General features: G+C 32.1%; 2 protein-coding genes across 2 annotated transcripts in view; both read right to left on the bottom strand.

The window, feature by feature from the left end:
* Positions 1-1,520, bottom strand: part of LOC119609988 — a 26,684-nt gene extending 25,164 nt beyond the window's left edge. Inside the window, 5 exon segments of the mRNA XM_037965047.1 lie at positions 1-112; positions 180-331; positions 396-986; positions 1,063-1,134; positions 1,400-1,520. Of these exon segments, the coding sequence (XP_037820975.1) occupies positions 1-112; positions 180-331; positions 396-986; positions 1,063-1,134; positions 1,400-1,520 (1,048 nt within the window).
* Positions 1,064-21,540, bottom strand: part of LOC119609987 — a 55,099-nt gene continuing 34,622 nt past the window's right edge. Inside the window, 7 exon segments of the mRNA XM_037965046.1 lie at positions 1,064-1,134; positions 5,612-7,237; positions 12,212-12,332; positions 19,318-19,475; positions 19,555-19,708; positions 19,776-19,922; positions 20,513-20,839. Coding sequence (XP_037820974.1) covers positions 5,889-7,237; positions 12,212-12,332; positions 19,318-19,475; positions 19,555-19,708; positions 19,776-19,922; positions 20,513-20,839 — 2,256 coding nt within the window. The 3' untranslated portion in view covers positions 1,064-1,134; positions 5,612-5,888.

Below are 21,540 nucleotides of genomic sequence, written 5' to 3'. Positions count from 1 at the left end.
CATAATAATTTTTGGCCTTTATCAACCATTTGCCATCTGGACTATCAACTATTTCCTTAACACGTTCCATATTATTGTCACGTATCATTTGATGCAGCTCTTCGCGCAATTCCTAGAATATAATTGAGGTAAACTTTTTATTTAATCTAAAGTATATTTATAAAAATATATTACATTACCTCTAATGGTCTTATGGTGCGTAAATATTCGGCTAATTCCGAAAGTCCCCTAGCTTCGACCACATCTATAATAGGGATTTCATTATCATCCACAACATCTATGATATGATCATAACCGGAAATGGCTAAATGTTCAAAGGGTTTAATGTCTCCTGTAATATAGAAATTATGATTAAATTACTTCAGTTCATAAATAGCATTCCCTCACGCACTCACCCACTATAGCCAACGACATAACATAACGATCAATCTCTTTAGCATTGCCCAATTGATTGGCCTGCAATGCCACATCTCTGGCCGTACGATACAATTCATCACGATATGTTATATCCGCTTTCGCCTCTTCGATTAGATGTATCAGACCACCTTTACGATGTGATCTGGCACAAGCAAAATGTAACATACTTTGACCATGTTCATCACGTTCCTCTAATTTTTTCGATATTTCTGCATCCGAGTCATTACCATCATCTCCATCGAATTGTTCAATTTGTTGCAACGAATCCTCTTCAATACTATCCTCATTGGCATACTTTACGTGACCATTCATACGTGCCATCTGCCTTTGCATTTGTGCTGCTGGTGGTTGTAGTGGTGGTGGTGGCGGTGTTGAAGGTTTAGAGGAGGCTAAAACTGTGGAATTTGTTTGACTACTACCCGAGTGTATGGCTGCTTGTGTAATGGTTCTACCATTCGTATTGCGTGTTGATACGTAACTTTGCAGATAATTTGTTAAATATTCCAACGGGTCATTTGGACGTTTGTGTGCAACTTGTGTTAAAGCTTTTATTAAGGGATCAGCTAAATCTATAGAAGAGATTCGAAATTTAATACATATATTATTTGAAAAATTATTTTTTTATGGATGAGTTTAAATACTTACTATCCGCTAAATATTTGCCTTGTTCGGTTTTAAAAATGGGATTTTCTTGACAACTTTGATTTTCAATTTGACCTAAAATGTAGATTTCCAAAACACGTATTATATAAAAATTTTAATAAAATTTATGGTTTCTATACATTTTACTACATCTAAAAACTACTGTTAGTTAATAAAGCCAAAACAAGCTAAAAATTAAATTTAATTATTTATTTCTAACGGGAGTATTTATATAACGCTTTGATAGTTAGTGGCTAACTCAGAAATACTACTTAAAGTATAGTAATCGGATTAGTTTAACTTCAGAGTAGACAGCCAGGGAGGTCCCTTTGTCAAATACCTAACAACTGATCCTCTTGGTATGTACTTATACTTAACATAATTATGAGCTCCAAAGCCCAATTGTGTTCGATATTGTGACTAGTACTTTGATTACAGGGTTTACAAGGTGGACGGACCATAGTGGTATAGAAAAAAAATTGAGGAAAATAGTTCTGTAGCTTCTAAACGGTTATTCCTAGTTGAATGCACAATATTTCAAGTGCATCCCTGAATTAGGCGTATACTTGATATTTGTAATATCAATAAATCATTAACACGTATACGTACAGGTATCGTCAATAAAAGCAGTTCAATTTCACAATGTAAAACTTCATACTTGAAATAAAAAAATGAATATGATGTTTTTTTTTTAATTAATATGTTCTCAATTTTGTTCTTTATGATAAGAGCCACATCTTTACCACTGAAAATAAATCAAAATCACTTTCTAAGTCGACTAAGCCCTGTCCGTCCATCCGTGTAAAACTAGTGCTTAAGGAAAGCTACATGTCACAACTTTTAACTTAAAGCTATGGAATTTAGTACATACAACTTTCTCGATCCAGAAATCGAAGCCTATTGATTGAAATCATCGAAATCAGACAACATTTTGTTAAACAGTATTTATTGCCAGTTGTATACAATATGATAACGGGCAGGATCTTAATGGTTTGTAATGATGCTGATAGTGGTACCTTTACCCTATACCAATAGGCGCAGAATCAACTTCCGAGTCGATTAATCTATGTCCGTTCATTCGTCTGTCTGTGTGTCCATGTAGACCCTTCGAACAAGTAAAAATTCTCAATTTTCAAAATAAATTCTTACAATTTGACAGAAAATGAAAATAGATGAAAACGGTTCATTATTTCACTTAGTTTCCATATAATAGTTTTCCATTCTGAACCAGGCATGGAAAGTTAACTACAGACTAGACTACATACTAAACTATAGACAAGGCTATAGACTATGCTATATTTTAAACTATAGACAAAGCTATGGACTAGACTATAGACTAGGCTATAGTTCAGACTATGACTAAGCTATATACTAGGCTATAGAATAAACTATATACTAGACTATAGACTAAGACTATAGACTAGACTATAGATTAGACTATAGACTAGACTATAGACTAGACTATAGACTAGACTATAGACTAGACTATAGACTAGACTATAGACTAAACTATAGACTAGACCTATAGACTAGACTATAGACTAGACTATAGACTAGACTATAGACTAGACATAGACTAGACTATAGACTAGACTATAGACTAGACTATAGACTAGACTATAGACTAGACTATAGACTAGACTATAGACTAGACTATAGACTAGACTATAGACAACTATAGACTAGACTATAGACTAGACTATAGTACTAGACTATAGACTATAGACTAGACTATAGACTAGACTATAGACTAGACTATAGACTAGACTATAGACTAGACGATAGACTAGAACTATAGACTAAGACTATAGACTAGACTATAGACTAGACTATAGACTAGACTATAGACTAGACTATAGACTAGACTATAGACTTAACTATAGACTAGACTATAGACTAGACTATAGACTAGACTATAGACTAGACTATAGACTAGACTATAGACTAGACTATAGACTAGACTAGAGACTAGACTATAGACTAGACTATAGACTAGACTATAGACTAGACTATAGACTAGACTATAGACTAGACTATAGACTAGACTATAGACTAGAACTATAGACTAGACTATAGACTAGACTATAGACTAGACTAAGACTAGACTATAGACTAGACTATAGACTAGACTATAGACTAGACTATAGACTAGACTATAGACTAGACTATAGACTAGACTATAGACTAGACTATAGACTAGACTATAGACTAGACTATAGATAGACTATAGACTAGACTATAGACTAGACTATAGACTAGACTATAGACTAGACTATAGACTAGACTATAGACTAGATATAGACTAGACTATAGACTAGACTATAGACTAGACTATAGACTAGACTATAGACTAGACTATATACTAGACTATAGACTAGAACTATAGACTAGACTATAGACTAGACTATAGACTAGACTATAGACTAGACTATAGACTAGACTATAGACTAGACTATAGACTAACTATAGACTAGACTATAGACTAGACTATAGACTAGACTATAGACTAGACTATAGACTAGACTATAGACTAGACTATAGACTAGACTATAGACTAGACTAAGACTAGACTATAGACTAGACTATAGACTAGACTATAGACTAGACTATAGAGACTATGACTGACTATAGACTAGACTATAGACTAGACTATAGACTAGACTATAGACTAGACTATAGACTAGACTATAGACTAGACTATAGACTAGACTATAGACTAGACTATAGACTAGACTATAGACTAGACTATAGACTAGACTATAGACTAGACTATAGACTAGACTATAGACTAGACTATAGACTAGACTATAGACTAGACTATAGACTAGACTATAGACTAGACTATAGACTAGACTATAGACTAGACTATAGACTAGACTATAGACTAGACTATAGACTAGACTATAGACTAGACTATAGACTAGACTATAGACTAGACTATAGACTAGACTATAGACTAGACTATAGACTAGACTATAGACTAGACTATAGACTAGACTATAGACTAGACTATAGACTAGACTATAGACTAGACTATAGACTAGACTGTAGACTAGACTATAGACTAGACTATAGACTAGACTATAGACTAGACTATAGACTAGACTATAAACTAGACTATAGACTAGACTATAGACTAGACTATAGACTAGACTATAAACACGAAGAAGTTAACTAAGACCTTATACTATACTACTATATTATAGTCTAGACAATAGACTAGTCCATAGACTAAACTATAAAATAGACTATAAACATGACTATAGATTAGGCTATAGACTAGGCCATAACTAGACCATAGACTAGACTATAGACTAGAATATATAGTAGACTAGACTAAAGGTTAGACTATAGATCAGACCAGAGACTATACTACAGGTTAGACTATAGGCTAGACTATAGACTAGACTATAGACTAGACTACAGACTAGACTACAGACTAGGCTATAGACTATACTGGACTAAACTAGACTAGACTGTAGACTAGACTATAGAATATAGACTAGACAATAGACTAGACAATAGATTTGACAATAGACTAGACAATATACTAGACAATAGACTAGACAATAGACTAGATTATAGACTAGATTATAGACTAGACTGTAGACTAGACTATAGACTAAACTATAGACTAGACTATAGACTAGATTATAGACTATACTAGACTAGAGACTAGACTATAGACTCTATAGTATAGTCTATAGTCTAGACTATAAACTAGACTATAAACTAGACTGTATTCTAGACAATAGACTAGACTATAGGCTAAACTATAAACTATAGACTAGACTATTGACTACACTTTAGAATAGATTATAGACTAGACTATAAACTAGACCACATTCTAGGCTGTCTAAACTATAGACTAGAGTACACTATATACTAGAAAATAGAATAGACCAAACTATGGGCTACACTGTAGACTATAATGTAGACTAGTCTATAGACTAGACTATAAAGTAGGCTATAGGCTTGACATATATTAGGCTATAGTTTAGACTATAGACTAAACCATTACAGGACTATATACTAGACTGTAGGCTAGAATCTAGACTAAACGAAAGATTATAAATTATAGTCTAGACTAGACTGGTCTATTGACTACTATGTTGACTACTTATTAAAAGTTTATAAATTAGAAAAATGTCATGGGAGTACTGCGATATCAAGAAAGTACTAAATTTTCTATGCCCGTTCTGAGCCAATTGATACAATTAACTAAAGTCAGCACAGACCTTTAGTGTAGGTTAATGAACTAATTTTTCATAGAAAGCTGTATAAATAAGTCGATAATTTATTTTGATTATTTTGTATTCGCAGGTTATAATATAAGACAAGTACAATAAAATGAAATAAAAATGTTGCCAGCAACTAAAAATCTATAGACAGGACACAAAACTAAAAATAAGTGATTATTTTCAATTTATTGCGCTGAGTTATAACGGTCAAATAATTGGAGAAAACTTTAATTTTCTCCTCAGTTGATGCCTTTAAACCCAGCTAAAAGTGCTTTATAACTGTATAAAAGTATAAAAAAAATTAAACTTACGAACCCCAATATTGGACAATCAGCACAAGCATGGTAAATATAAGTGAAACTTTTTTTGAAATGATTTTTTTTTTTTTTGTATAATACAGTTTAGAAGAATTAAAGGTGAAGTTGATTGTTATTTTTATATACAAGTTTAAATTAATTAAAATGCATAACGGGATTTTGTATATACAAGTTGAGGTGTTTAGATGTGGATGGGTATTATTGTTCTCTTTTTCATTATTACTATTAAAGAAATTAGAGCGCTAGCAATTTAGGCAGATAATGTTTTTTTTTAGTCGCGATCCACTATACTAGTTTTCTTACGACGAAATATCTTAACCAACATTGAAGCGATGTGCTTGGAATTCGTCAGCGACATATCCTTTTCCAGCGATATAATATTCGTTACAGCTGTACAGTAGTCCTGGAAGAGTACATGCTCAAAAGCACCCATCGATTGCATGTTTATCAAACGTACACTAATTTTCGAGTTTAGATTAGTGGTCAAATACAAGCCCCGTACCGAACAAAGATGTCGTAAATTGTCCATTTCTTTCATGAGATTGGGCAAACGTAGAATGGTGGTCATTTTTAGACCAGTACCCAAGTATGAGGGTCTTGCCTGTAGATAACCTAGTAAGTAGCTTTCTTTAAAGTGTATTTGCTGTTCTAAGAATGAAATGGCCCTGCCAACACGTGTATAAACCGCTCCTATATCGGCTCCATCTTTCATGGTAGATGTACCTATGATACGTAAGTGTTCTTGACAATTTAACCACAAAGCCAAATTATTTGAGGAACTGATATAAACCCCACGACCATAGGGCCATAGACTGCCATTAAATGCCGTGGACTCAGCCAATTGAGTACAATCTTTTAAGTTTAGCAGAGGTATTAAGAGCCCATATTCATTTAACATTTCATAAATTTCCGAGTTATTCTCCAATATTTCCGTTAAAGTATAATAACTGCCCGGTTCAGCCTCATCTATGGCTTCTATAAAAGCTGAGCTAAAGATTTTACCCATCATTAAACGTTCGGCCTGTTCAATTTGACCTATTGTCAGATTCAGTGGTAATTCATATCTTTCCAAATTTCTAGAACATTCCACTATTGTGCGTGATATTAAATTGGACTCATCATCAAATACAAAATAGGCCGTATTAAGACGTTCAGCATTTTCCATGGGAAAGTATGCGATACGAGGATGAGGTTTGAAATCTGCACTAATACTCATACAGTGCATGTCTTTGATCAGGGGCACCAAAAACTCTTGAAATACCACATATACATCAAAATCAGGTGCTATAATGCCACAATTAATATCCTCTTCCAAATTACGTTCCTTGCTAGTTTTTCTCAGGGCAGGCCAGATGACATCGAAGAGATTATGATCCAGTCGGGTTTGACGCTTTTTAATCTTTTCATAAACCGAGGGCTTAAGGAAACGGCTCAAATAACTTGTCACCGCTAATTGTATGGAACTAGTGGCCGTTAGAGGTTTTCTTTGAGCCAATGCCGAGGCCGTTTGACCACTCCAGGTTTTACTTGACTCTTGTATAACACTAAAACATCGATCCAAAGTACGTGCTACATCGTTATCGGTTATCAGCCTGCGTGAACTGTGCAGATCATCGGGTACTGGTTAGGTTTATGTTTTTCATTTTCATATAAGATCGGGTTTTGTGAAAAAAAGGAATGCAGAGAAGTGCAGAGAAGGCAGTTGGTTAGGCATTTTATTTACATTTTAAATTTATTGGTTAATTTTTCGATTTCTTGACAGTTCAACTGCTTAAATCACATCATACCCCAACAAATAAGACAACAACACATTTATTGACCCCCTATTTAGAAAAATAAATTAAACACTTAAAAGCACATACACAATAGGTTGATGTAATAAAACATTTAATTGAATTGAAGAAAATATTTGAAATTAAAATTATATATAAGTAAATAAGAAAAAAATGTGCAATTGAACTGAAATAAAAATATATTTAAACAATATAAAGACACAAAACTTGAAGCAATTGTTAACAGTTTAATAAGCGACAATAGTTTAAAGGCCCTCACAACATACTAAAATAGTGCCAAAACAAACTGTTCGGAAATTTGATGGACTTCCTGAGGCAAAGTTGTAGCTTTTGTTAAAAGCAACAAAGATTGTGAGTATATAATTTTTCATTAAGTGCAAATTTTTACATTGTGAAATTACACTGCTTTTATTAACGGCACCTGTACGTATACGTGTTAATGATTTATTAATATTACAAATATTAAGTATACGCCTTATACTAAATCGATTTTTTAAAGATTTTTGCTATTTTGATTTTGAAGTTTTTTGACAAGAGTTACAAATTTGCCTCAGGAAGAAAATCAATATTTCGAAAGGTGTTCACGATTGAGTCAGAAAAATTACATCGAGTCCCCAAATCTTAGGTACCTAAAAAAAATGCATGACTTTTGGGCGAAACTTGGAGACACGGGTTTTTTTTTTGTATTTTTTCTTTCTTTTTGATCACATAGTGGAGTCCGTGTCTACGTATACATATAAATAAAACAGTAGTGTTACTGACTGACTGATTTGGCACAGGCCAAACGACTAAACATAGAATCATGAAATTGTGACAGTTAGTTTTTTTTTGGTGTTGTAAATCTACTAAGGAGGAATTTTTTGTAATTTTTATATTTGGGTAAAAAAACACTGTTTCGTACTTTTTTAAAATTAGGAGAGTAAAAGGGAGAAAACTATATTTTTTATAATTTTATAGCACATTGAAAAATTTTTCTATGTATTTATTGACGTGTATATGTGTAGCTATGGACTGACACTGCATTATTTATGTTAGTTGTTTATAACAAACAGTTAGTTAGATTTAAGTAATTTAAAAATCATTACAAATGATTGGTCCATAATCCTCTAGATAATAAACTTCAGCTTAATACGGAATTTAAGAAAATCTCGAAGAAAATTTCTTAACCAGTGGGTTTTCTACATAAAAACTTATCCACGAATGCTGAACGTCTTTAAAAGAGATGACCGAACATCCTCTTATAGGTTATAGAACACAAAGATAACTGATGAACTGGCAAGAGCATGAACAGCGCTGAGTGAACTAGACATAGAACATTCTGTGGAAATATATATTAGTTAGTTAGTTAGTTAGTTAGTTAGTTAGTTAGTTAGTTAAGTTAGTTAGTAGTTAGTTAGTTAGTTAGTTAGTTAGTTAGTTAGTTGTTAGTTAGTAGTTAGTTAGTAGTTAGTTGTAGTTAGTTAGTTAGTTAGTTAGTTAGTTAGTAGTTAGTTAGTTAGTTAGTTAGTTAGTTAGTTAGTTAGTAGTTAGTTAGTTAGTTAGTTAGTTAGTTAGTTTAGTTAGTTAGTAGTTAGTTAGTTAGTGTTAGTTAGTTAGTTAGTTAGTAGTTAGTTAGTTAGTTAGTTGTAGTTAGTTAGTTGAGTTAGTTAGTTAGTTAGTTAGTTAGTAGTAGTTAGTTAGTTAGTTAGTTAGTTAGTTAGTTAGTTAGTAGTTAGTTAGTTAGTTAGTAGTTAGTTAGTTAGTTAGTTAGTTAGTTAGTTTAGTTAGTTAGTTAGTTAGTTAGTTAGTTAGTAGTTAGTTAGTTAGTTAGTTAGTTAGTTAGTTAGTTAGTTAGTTAGTTAGTTAGTAGTTAGTTAGTTAGTTAGTTAGTTAGTTAGTAGTTAGTAGTTAGTTAGTTAGTTAGTTAGTTAGTTAGTTAGTTAGTTAGTTAGTTAGTTAGTTAGTTAGTTAGTAGTTAGTTAGTTAGTTAGTTAGTAGTTAGTTTAGTTAGTTAGTTAGTAGTTAGTTAGTTAGTTAGTTAGTTAGTTAGTTAGTAGTTAGTTAGTTAGTTAGTTAGTTAGTTAGTTAGTAGTAGTAGTTAGTTAGTTAGTTAGTTAGTTAGTTAGTAGTTAGTGTTAGTTAGTTAGTTAGTTAGTTAGTTAGTAGTTAGTTAGTTAGTTAGTTAGTTAGTTAGTTAGTTAGGTAGTTAGTTAGTTAGTTAGTTAGTTAGTTAGTTAGTTTAGTTAGTTAGTTAGTTAGTTAGTTAGTTAGTTAGTTAGTAGGTTAGTTAGTTAGTTAGTTAGTTAGTTAGTTAGTTAGTTAGTAGTTAGTTAGGTTAGTTAGTAGTTAGTTAGTTAGTTAGTAGTTAGTTAGTTAGTTAGTTAGTTAGTTAGTTAGTTAGTTAGTTAGTTAGTTAGTTAGTTAGTTAGTTAGTTAGTTAGTTAGTTAGTTAGTTAGTTAGTTAGTTAGTAGTTAGTTAGTAGTTAGTTAGTTAGTTAGTTAGTTAGTTAGTTAGTAGTTAGTTAGTAGTTAGTTAGTTAGTTAGTAGTTAGTTAGTTAGTTAGTAGTTAGTTAGTTAGTTAGTTAGTTAGTTAGTTAGTTAGTTAGTTAGTTAGTAGTTAGTTAGTTAGTTAGTTAGTTAGTTAGTTAGTTAGTTAGTTAGTTAGTTAGTTAGTTAGTTAGTTAGTTAGTTAGTTAGTTAGTTAGTTAGTTAGTTAGTTAGTTAGTTAGTTAGTTAGTTAGTTAGTTAGTTAGTTAGTTAGTTAGTTAGTTAGTTAGTTAGTTAGTAGTTAGTTAGTAGTTAGTAGTTAGTTAGTTAGTTAGTTAGTTAGTTAGTTAGTTAGTTAGTTAGTTAGTTAGTTAGTTAGTTAGTTAGTTAGTTAGTTAGTTAGTTAGTAGTTAGTTAGTTAGTTAGTAGTAGTTAGTTAGTTAGTTAGTTAGTTAGTTAGTTAGTTAGTTAGTTAGTTAGTTAGTTAGTTAGTTAGTTAGTTAGTTAGTTAGTTAGTTAGTTAGTTAGTAGTTAGTTAGTTAGTTAGTGTTAGTTAGTTAGTTAGTTAGTTAGTTAGTTAGTTAGTTAGTTAGTTAGTTAGTTAGTTAGTTAGTTAGTTAGTAGTTAGTTAGTAGTTAGTTAGTTAGTTAGTTAGTTAGTAGTTAGTTAGTAGTTAGTTAGTTAGTTAGTTAGTTAGTTAGTTAGTTAGTTAGTTAGTTAGTTAGTTAGTTAGTTAGTTAGTTAGTTAGTTAGTTAGTTAGTTAGTTAGTTAGTTAATTCCTATTTTTAAGCAAATCTTTATATTATGTAAATTGGAATTAATTAAGAGTAACTGATATCGGAGGAGTCCTGCAGTTTTTTTACACTGTCACTGCTTTAAAATTATGATATTTTTGCTATTTTTTTATTTTTAATTGTTCATACTTTGCATTTCATTTACATTTCTTTTCTTAATTCCATTCATTATGAATGTTTTCAACTTATCTCTTGACCACTTACCAAACACATCATCAATATTGTTAATTACGTAATCCAAAAATTTACGATTATCCATTCTTTTTCAATTAGTTCAACTATTAATCACATTTCATGCAACAAATTTGTACAATAAAATGTTTAAACAATTTAAAATATCGATTAAATTTAATAAATATTAAACAAAAGTTACTTTATATACAAAAGTCTATTAAGCAACTGACAAACTATTTCTTGCTTTAAAAATCCTTTGAAGTCTACACAATTTTACACAACCATTTAGTTAGAGTTTAAAACAATGACTGAATAGCAGGTCATAAATAACAGTAAATTGTATACCTTATGGCTTTATAAATAGGGATGCGACTAAACTACTACTAACCCCAACCACTATTTTACTGCAGTCAGTCATTATAAAACAACAACCAAACAAAAAAAAAATCCTTCTAATAAAAATAATAACAAGTTTAAGGTTTAAAAAACAACAACCTCTTGTATAAAAACAAACTTAATTAAATATTTATTAAATACAGAAATAATGAAACCAAATATGACGAGCGTTGCACAAAAATGGTCGGAAATAAATTGGATAATAAAAGTGGAATATAAAATTTAAAATTGATTTTTTTATTAAGGATAGAATTTATGTGATAAACACACACGTATGTACATATACACTGAACGAAAGTGATATATTTTAAGGCAGGAATAAGAAGTCTCTATAAGGGTCCCTATAAAGGAATCTCGAGGATGTTAACCCGATGAATACAAAGCTGCTTTAAACAAAGGGGGCTAAATTGAAAACAAGGGCAAGAGAATTTCATAAGTATTAGAGATTTTGGAGCAACTATTTCTTTTTAATTTTGTAAATTAAAGTTTCGCAAACTTAAGAATAATCTAGCAAACGAAACGGTGAATAATATATAAAACACTAATATCCTTTGCATGCAATAAAAAAACCGTTTTAATTTAATAGAATAATAAATTTAATTCAATGTTAAAAATACCAACACAAAAAACAGATATAAATGAACGAACACCTACAATAGTGAGCGTAGAATGAAAATAATAAAATCATTGGCAGTGGTAATAAACAAGAAATAAAGCGGTGAAAAAAATCAACAAAAATTAATTGTTAATATAAACTAAAAAGAAATAAAAATCAAACAAAAACCCCAGAGAAAAACAAACTAAAAACATACACATACAAACAAACAAACAGCAGTTACAATAGATTTCGTAAAATACTTAAACAATTTTCAATTATTAAACTCCCCCCATTAATAATTTTTTTTCTACTAACATTTCTAATTACTTTAATAATTTTTATACTTGAAAAAAGTCCTTTGACCCACTTACCTTGGTCACTTAAAAGTTTTTCCTCCAACTCTTCGGCACCAAAACGTTTTAATAGCTGTTGATAGCTTAAAATATCCTTGAGTTCTTCTTTACCTAAATAGTCTTCAGGTGTGTGACCCATCTTTGAAAAATATTAAAACATTTTAAAATTATTGATTAATTTCTTTTAGGTCATGTTGTTTAAAAATTAATTATTTAATATTTTAAAATAGTTTATAAAAGTTTTTGAAAGAAAATATATATTTTGTATTGTCTACCTTCAAGGATTTAATATCATATGTGTGGGTTCTCACAATAATTAACACTTCTTAATAACAAACCGATAATAAGTGTCTTTGTTCTGTTGACATCTAACCTTCCTGTATGTAATTACTGTATTTTCTTGGAAAATCTTTCTGGGGAATGAATCATTTTTATATAGAGATGAAATAGTGAATTAAAGTCGTTTTACCATAAAGACGAACCCAATTGCAAACGATCGAAATGGGTCAGGATTTCACTTAGTAGTCAAACAAATATCAAACCCTCTTAAATATATAACAAAACACCATACAAGGTTCAACTTTAAGCCATGTCTGTCTGTCTGTCTGTCTGTCTGTCTGTCTGTCTGTCTGTCTATCTGTCTGTCTGTCTGTCTGTCTGTCTGTCTGTCTATCTGTCTGTCCTTATGTACGTCTGTCTGTCTGTCTGCCTGTTAAAATCAATTTTCTGAAGACATCAGATATATTTGGGATCTACATTTTCAATAATTGTTTTCGAAAAATTTCCTATTTAAAATCAACAAAATCGAACTACAAATATCGGAGATATAAGCAAAAATCCGAGACAACCTCTAAAAATTTCGCTAAAAACAACGTTCAGATTGTGTTTGCTTGTTTTTAACAAACAGTTAGTTACATTTAAGTAATTTAAAAATCATTACAAATGATTGGTCCATAATCTATATATATAAAAGAGTAGCGTTACTGACTGACTGATTCATCATCGCAAAGCCCAAACGGCTGAACATCCAATCACGAAATTTTGACAGCAGGTGTATTTTTGGTTATGTAGATCCACTAAGGAGGGATTTTTGGAAATTTGTACATTTAGGGGTAAAAAAGGAAAAAACGGGTAAAACTGGTTTTCTTAATTATCTTACACAATATTAGTGATACAAGAAAAATTTTAAATACACCTGTATCTACTCTTAAAATAAGCAGATGGGTGTTTGGTACTTTTTGAAATTCGTACTTTTAAAGGGTGAAAATGTGTAACAAAGGTGATTTTGGTACCTTTTTTGGCACTTTATAACTTTTTAACTAAAAAACAAAACAACATTTTTGTAAATAATTTGAATATATCTCCCAAAATTAGGAGACACCTGTTTCGTACTTTTTTAAAATTCAGTCCTTTTTGGGTGTAAAAGGGAGAAAACTGTATTTTTGGTACTTTTTCTTTAGAACATAAAGAAAACTTTTTCGATTTATTGAAGTATTCCTATTGAATTACGGACTAACTCTATAATATTTATTGAAACAAAATTTTTGCTATTTCACTGGGGGAAAAAAGTACCAAAAAGGGGGAAAAACGGGAAATTTAATTTTATTTAAACTCATTGAGCCAATTTTTATACAATTTGAAAAAGTAGTTTATTTACTCACACAAAATAAGCTATTGGTAAATTATTTTGGAATTCGACTACTAAGGCCTATATAGGACCAAATACGAGTATGTAGATTTGAATCGTTTGAGTTTTATTTGTGATATATAGATTTAAATACGGAACATTTTGCAAACTTAATTCTCAAAAAAGTATATTTCTAAGCGAAAAGGAAAAAAATTGTACTATTTTTATTAGAACTTTCCACTAAGGTACAATTTATTCCACTTTTGGTACTTTTTCTTTCTTCAAATGTATGTTCTATAATATGAATTCAAAATATATGATTATTAAACATACACTGTCCTCAGTACTTTTTATCTCAAAAATGGTACTTTTTGAATTTTCTAAAATATTCAACCTAGGAACGTAAATGTTAACATACATGGTCTTGACTGAATAATATTGTGTAAGTGGAAACTCTTTGGTACTTTTCCATTCTTCAAATGATACCTTTTGAATTCTCTATAATGGTTAACCGGAGCACATGATACACGGTCCTTATTAAATGAGAATTTAATTGTCCTTTTTCTTTTTCCGATGGTACTTTTTGATATTGAAATATGGGGACCTTAGTGAATGCGAATCTACTGAAAGGGACTTTTGGTACTTTTTCATTCATCAAATTATATTTTTTGAATTGTCTATAATATTGAACAGAGAAACATTAAATTTTTTATTAAATAAGAGGTTTTTTATAGTACTTTTTTTTCAAATAGTAATTTGGAAATTTTATATAATGTGGAAGCTAAACGAATGAAACTAAAAATAGAAGGTTCTTTCTGAATGCGAATTTATTCACGTGATATTGAACGTAAAAAACTGAAAACTGAATTATAAAATTTTTAAATCAATTTTAATTTTTTATAAAAGTAATCAAAATTTTTTATGTATTTAATTTTGGTTAGGGTAGCGAAGCACCCAGGGTATGCTAGAATTTAAGAAAATCTCGAAGAAAATTTCTTAACCAGTGGGTTTTCTACATAAAAACTTATCCACGAATGCTGAACGTCTTTAAAAGAGATGACCGAACATCCTGTTATAGGTTATAGAACACAAAGATAACTGATGAACTGGCAAGAGCATGAACAGCGCTGAGTGAACTAGACATAGAACAATTCTGTGGTAAAACACTCTCGCCGGCTAAAAATAAAATGTGTAAAAGATATTATAATAGAGCAAAGGATCGATGGTTTTATGAGCATATATGTACGATCATTAGGGCCATGTGGCCTATTATGGATGCCACTGTGTCTTTGCAGACCTATGGTATGAGTCATTACTGGTTATTGCAATGTCCTTCATAATATGACTTCTCCAGAAGTTGTCATAAATAAGAATTATCCTTTCTCTATATAATTATCGAGATTTATATAATGTTCGACTAGACCGACTTAATTCTTAGTTTTATCTAACCACACTCCCACTGAACATACATCCTATATCCGAAGAAATACTCCTATGACTCCATGGGATAGAATTGTACGCTCTTTACCAGCGTGTTTGGTGAGAATCGAACTGACAACCTCCGGTCTGACAGACTAGAACACTAACTACTAACTAATAAAAAAAGAAGAAACATTTCTGTAACTTCTTAACGTATCCAACGAAATTTCACACGCGTAAAGTGAAAATGTTGTACGCACTTTTTCCAGTGTGTTTGGAGTGTGTTAAACTCACAACCTCCGGTCTGACAGACTAGAACACTAACTACTCACCTACCGAGGACTCACTGTTTTATATTGATATAAATTTACAAATACTACGCCGCACAGTTGTATAGAAATAAAAATTCTGTAACTTCTTAACGTTTCCAACGAAACTGAAAGTATTGTCGATTTTAAGTTTTGAATTTGGGTCTCATGGCTCCACCAGGGTCGTCAATCCATTAACATAAAACACATCTACCTTGTCCTTTTGACGTGTAAAATTAGGAAGAAAATATTTAAAATATTTCAAGTGCTTATCAAATTAGGCGTATACTTAATATTTGAAATATGAATAAATCTTTAACACGTATACGTACTGGTATTCATTAATAAAAGAAGTGCAATTTCATGATGTCAAACTTTCTACTTGAAATGAAAAAATAAAGATAACGTTTTTTTTTTTTCATTTTATATGTTTGCAATTTTTGTTATCTATGACAAGGACTACAACTTAGCCTCAGAGAGTAAATCCAAATTTCGAACGGTTTGCAAGATATGAGCCTGAGAAAATTATCACTTTTTTGCAAAATGACCCTTGGGAGCAGTACTTTGAGCTAAAGTGGGAGGCGCGGATATAAATTATATCTGGGACGTGCATATAGGTTATAAAAGCACAAAGGGGGTGAAATTTGAGCTTTTTGTTGACTACTCATTACCAAGTAATGTATGAAATAACTACTGGACATTAACAAAAATTCAAGATTTATTGCTGGGCTTTTATATATGTAAGTACAAGGGTGGAAAAATATGAATGTCCGTGTTTTTTGCCTGAAACACAAGTTTTTTAAAGACATTTTACATAAACTTCATTGAGCTCCATACACTAAAGTTTCTTCAATTTGTTTAACTATTAAAAATATTTGACGAGGTCATCAAAATAGAAATTTCTGTGAGAGATGGAGTCATTTATAAACGTATGGAAATAAGCAAGAAAGCGATCTGGGAGTCATCCGGGCCAAAACTTTTCTTTTCACCAGGAGGTACAAAATTCCAGAATTCAAACCTCCGCGTTTGGATGGTACCATTCTGAATACCTCAAGCGAAGCCAAATATCTTAGCGTAATCTCAGACTCTAAGCTCACGTGGAAACGTAATGCTGAGAGTCGAATGAGGAAGACATTATGTGCCTTCTTTATATGTAAGAAAACCTTTGGGAAAGGATGTGGGGTCTTAAACCATACATTACGCACTGGATGTACACCGCGGTCATAAGACCTATTTTGATCTACGGAGCTCTTGTTTGGAGGAGAGCGGTAGATAGATATATCTCTATTCTAAACAAGGTACACAGATTAGCATGTCTTGCAATCACTGGCTGTTTGAGCTCCACCCCTTACTCCCCTTGATATATATGTACATCAAATGCATTTCTGCAAAATCTGCTCTACGACTTAAACAGTCGAACGCATTGAAGCACGACTGCATTGGTCATGGCAACACCCTACTAAAGATAGGCAGGCCTATCATGGGACAAGAAACAGACTACATTCTCTCTACACTGAATTTTTAATAGGTCATTTAAGACCATAATACCGACAAGAGATGATTGGACCGCGAACACTCTCCTAAGGGACGACGTGATCTCAATCTATACTGATGGCTCAAAGACAGAAAGGGGCACGGGATCGGGAATCTTCTCCAAAAAAACTAAATCTTCTACTGTCTCTTCGACTACTTGACAACTGCACCGTCCTTCAGGCAGAGATTTATCTATACAGCCGCGAGAAGAATCCAGGAACTAAATCTCGAAAATTCGACTATGCATATATACTTGGACAGCCTTGCATCAATCAAGGCTCTTAACTGCAATGTTATTAAGTTGAAATGTCTTCTCAATTGTATTCAATCATTGGCACAACTGACACAACATCACGTTGAGTTGATATGAGTCCCAGGACATGAGGGCATCCGTGAAAATGAAATATATGATGAATGTGCAACCATAGGGTCGTCCATAGACTTAACCCTTGCTCAAAAGGATATTCACACTCCCATGGCGACCCTATCAAAGTTGATAGAGGAATGGGCTTTGAGTGAGACGGAACTCAGGAGGTCAAATATCACCACTTGTAGAATATCGAGACTGCTCTAGCCCACTCCGACAACAGATAGGACTAGGACTCTCTTGTCTCTTAGTAAGAACTCGATTAGACTTCTAACTGGTATAATTACTGGGCACTATATGATTGGACATATGTCGGAACGTATGGGCTACACCAATTTATAGCTACTGTAGCAGCTGTTTGGACGAAGAAGAAGTGGAATCGGTACAACACCTTCTATTTGACTGCCCAGCCTTACAAGAGCACAGACTACTCTATCTTAGTAGAGCTCTTTTCCATACTCGAGAGTGTCTCAGAGATGCGTCATTAATAAATATGATCGGTTTTATTAGAAGTACCGGCTGGTTTTCACGAAGACCGAACGAATCAAGTAGTCTACGAAATTAGGGAGGGAAACCATTCTCTCAATGATAGGGAATGGTAATTCTAAGGGTATCACAATGGGCCACAAGGCCTCCGAGTGAACTCGCTTGCTAGCGAGCAAACCACGTAACCTAACCTAATCTAAACCTTTTGATACTTTTTCGTTCTAATACTAAAATCTATAGAAGGGAATTTACTGGTATTTTTTCGTTTACCAACTGGGACTTTTTTTAATATTTATACCCTACACCACTTCAGTGTGGAGGGTATATTGGGTTTGTGCTGATGTTTGTAACGCACAATAATATTGGTCCTATACCCACCTTAAAGTATACCAATCGGCTCAGAATCATTTTCTGAGTCGATTTAGCTATGTCCGTCCGTCCGTCCGTCCGTCTGTCTGTCTGTCTGTCTGTCTGTCTGTCTGTCTGTCTGTCTGTCTGTCTGTCTGTCTGTCTGTCTGTCTGTCTGTCCGTCTGTCTGTCTGTCCGTCCGTCCATGTAAACCTTGTAATCAAACTACAGGTCGCAATTTTGAAGATAATTCAATGAAATTTGGTACATGATCTTCTATTGTCCCACGGACGAAGCCTATTGAAAATGGTTAACATCGGTCCATTATTTCACCTAGCCCCCATACAACTGAACCCCGAATAGGGCTTTTAATCTTTGTAATCAAACTACAATTTTGGAGATAATTCAATGAAATTTGGCACATGATCTTTTATGGTACCGTCGACAAAGTCTATTGAAAATAGTTTACATCGGTCCATTATTTCACCTAGCCCCCATACAACTGAACCCGCCGAATAGGGCTATTAAGTTCATAATTATATTTAATATACTCATATCTCGACAAAAAGCTGCAAAAACCAAGTTCTATACAAGATTTGATGACCCTCACGAATTCCATAATAATAGGTCCTCATATGACCCTAGCCCCTATAAAAAGACCCCATCGAAATTTCACTTAAATGTCCACAATTTAATTCAACAATAAACGGCTTAATTATGTATATCTGAGTCAAGGTACAATTCAATTTAAATGCTTTATTATGGCAAATAAATCACATTATATTTTTGTCAAAGGTGTAGGGTATTATATGGTCGGCCTCGCCCGACTATAATTTCTTACTTGTTTTTAATATGAAGCCTAGAAACAGATCATTAATAAAACTCGCAGAGTTTTGACTGGTGGGTTTTGTGGGTTTTGGTAATGCTAGTGATCAATAAGAGAGTACTTTCTGGTACTTTTTTCATTCATAAAAAGATACTTTTAAGTTCCTAAATTATGTAGTATATATTTAAACTAATTTCAAATCAAACATACCTTATCAACGATTTTGGGATTAGCACCCAATTGTAGGAGAACATTATAGAAATGACCATTATCATTAATAACCGAGGCATAATGTAAAGCGGTGCGACCATCATTATCGGTTATTGTTGTAGTTTCGGGAAAGCGGGCAGACAAATAGCGTACAATATCTACAAAATAAGGGAAATTTCAGAGTAAAAAAACTTAAAATTTCTAATAAATTAGAAAAAGTACATAACAAAAACTTACCACTATTACCAAATAAGACGGCCACATGTAAAGGAGTGGCACCATTTGGTGAGATTTCATCTTTGGCAATGGCAAACTTTCTACGATCTAAGGCCTGCTGCAGATTTAAAAGGCTACCATTACGTGAAGCTTCATGTACACGACGTATTTTATTCTTGAAAAAAAAAAGAAAATATTTAATAAAATATTTTAGAAAATAATACACAAATCATTATGATTACCATATAATTGGGTACATTTTTTAGAAATGCTTGTATTTCCGGTTCCGCTGCTTCCACATTTAACAACTTCTGGCCATCACCATTTAAAACAATTTGTGCCAACTGTTCCATATCACCGGATGCAATAATACTTTGAATGCGTGTATCCTTTATTGTTTGCATTTAATTATTGTTCGATTGTGATGATAAAATATGGTGTTTATATAATTTAAAAATTTAATTTCTAACAATTTTAACTCACAAAACAAAAATGTAACGTAAAAACACAACATAAATTTCAAATCATAAATTTATACACGAAAAAAAAAGCCAATTCATTCAATGGATAACAATGGAAAGTGTTGGAAAATTGTGCCAAAAGTATTAAATTAAAAAGAAATAACAAAAAAAAATCACAAGAAAACGTAAAGTAATACGGAATTAGAAAATTTAAAGCTAAACCGGAAGTTAAATTAAAAACAGTACTTAAAACGGAAAGAAAACACTGGGACTGTGTGTATTAAGTAAGACAGAGTTTCTGTAGTTGTTTTGTTTGCAGTCATAATTATTCACATTTTATAATAATTAAAATTTTAAATTAAATAAAAAAAATTAAAAAAAAAATAAATTAACTTAAACACATTAAAACTCATAAGAAATCATAATATTAAAAATTGTAACGGCATCGTTATTTGTATGCTGAGAGAAAAAAAAAACAAACAAACGGGACAAAAATGATTTTTTTGAAAAAGTTATACTTCATCGTCATGAACATAAGCAGCTGTTTGTGACTGAACTGTATTATCTTCGGCATCGCCTTGCACGAAACCCTCTATGGCCAGTGAGGAGGTGGGAGAACCTTCACCATCTAGTTCCTCTTCGTCAAGATTTTCTTCATTATTCTTAATATCTGTTTCCTCAACATTTGCCTCGGCTGGCTCTGGCTCGTGTTCTGGCTCGGGCTCTGGCTCAGTTTCAGCTTCAGCTTCTGGTTCATTTTCAGTTTCTCCCTGATCTTGTGTTTCGTTGTCAGCTTCATTGTTCTCTTTAGTTTCTTCTTCGTTTTCTGCTTCTACTTCGGGTTCCTAAGAAAATAATTGGAAATATTGTTTTTTTGCTATTTTTTCTTTTAAAGAAAACTTTACTCTTTGTAAGTGTTTCATATCTAACTATATTTTCGAAATCATGCATTAAATCTACAATATTAACTCTATTCTATTAACTATTAACTCTATTTATTTTGATTTTTATAATTCTACTAATCTATATTGTACTAAACATTTTTGAATTATTTTATAAATGCGCTATGGAGCTACTAAATTCATACATTCGCAAAGAGCTGCAATATATTGCCGATTATCCAGTAAATGCTAAAACTACTAATCAACAATCTTTTAGACCTGAAACCCATAGAGAATCAGTCAGAGCTTTAGATGTATGTATACGACTACTCGCAGAAGTTTTTGGTCAGGTTCACATTCACCACTTTACTCTGATTTATAGTCTAGTCTATAGTCTAATCTATAGTCTAGTATATAGTCCAGTCTATAGTCTAGTCTATAGTCAAGTCTATAGTCTATAGTTTAGTCTATAGTCAGTCTATAGTCTAGTCCGATAGTCTAGTCTATAGTCTGTCTATAGTCTAGTCTATAGTCCTAGTCTATAGTCTAGTCTTAGTCTAGTCTATAGTCTAGTCTAGTAGTCTATCTATAGTCTAGTCTATAGTCTAGTCTATAGTCTAGTCTATAGTCTAGTCTATAGTTCTAGTCTATAGTCAGTCGATAGT

Source organism: Lucilia sericata, unplaced genomic scaffold, assembly GCF_015586225.1.
Source record: "Lucilia sericata isolate MDLA Ls3-8-SP2 unplaced genomic scaffold, ASM1558622v1 Contig001099F_arrow, whole genome shotgun sequence".
NCBI lineage: Eukaryota > Metazoa > Arthropoda > Insecta > Diptera > Calliphoridae > Lucilia > Lucilia sericata.
The sequence above is the reverse complement of the archived record's forward strand: the minus strand, read 5'-3'. Positions and strand labels throughout refer to the sequence as shown.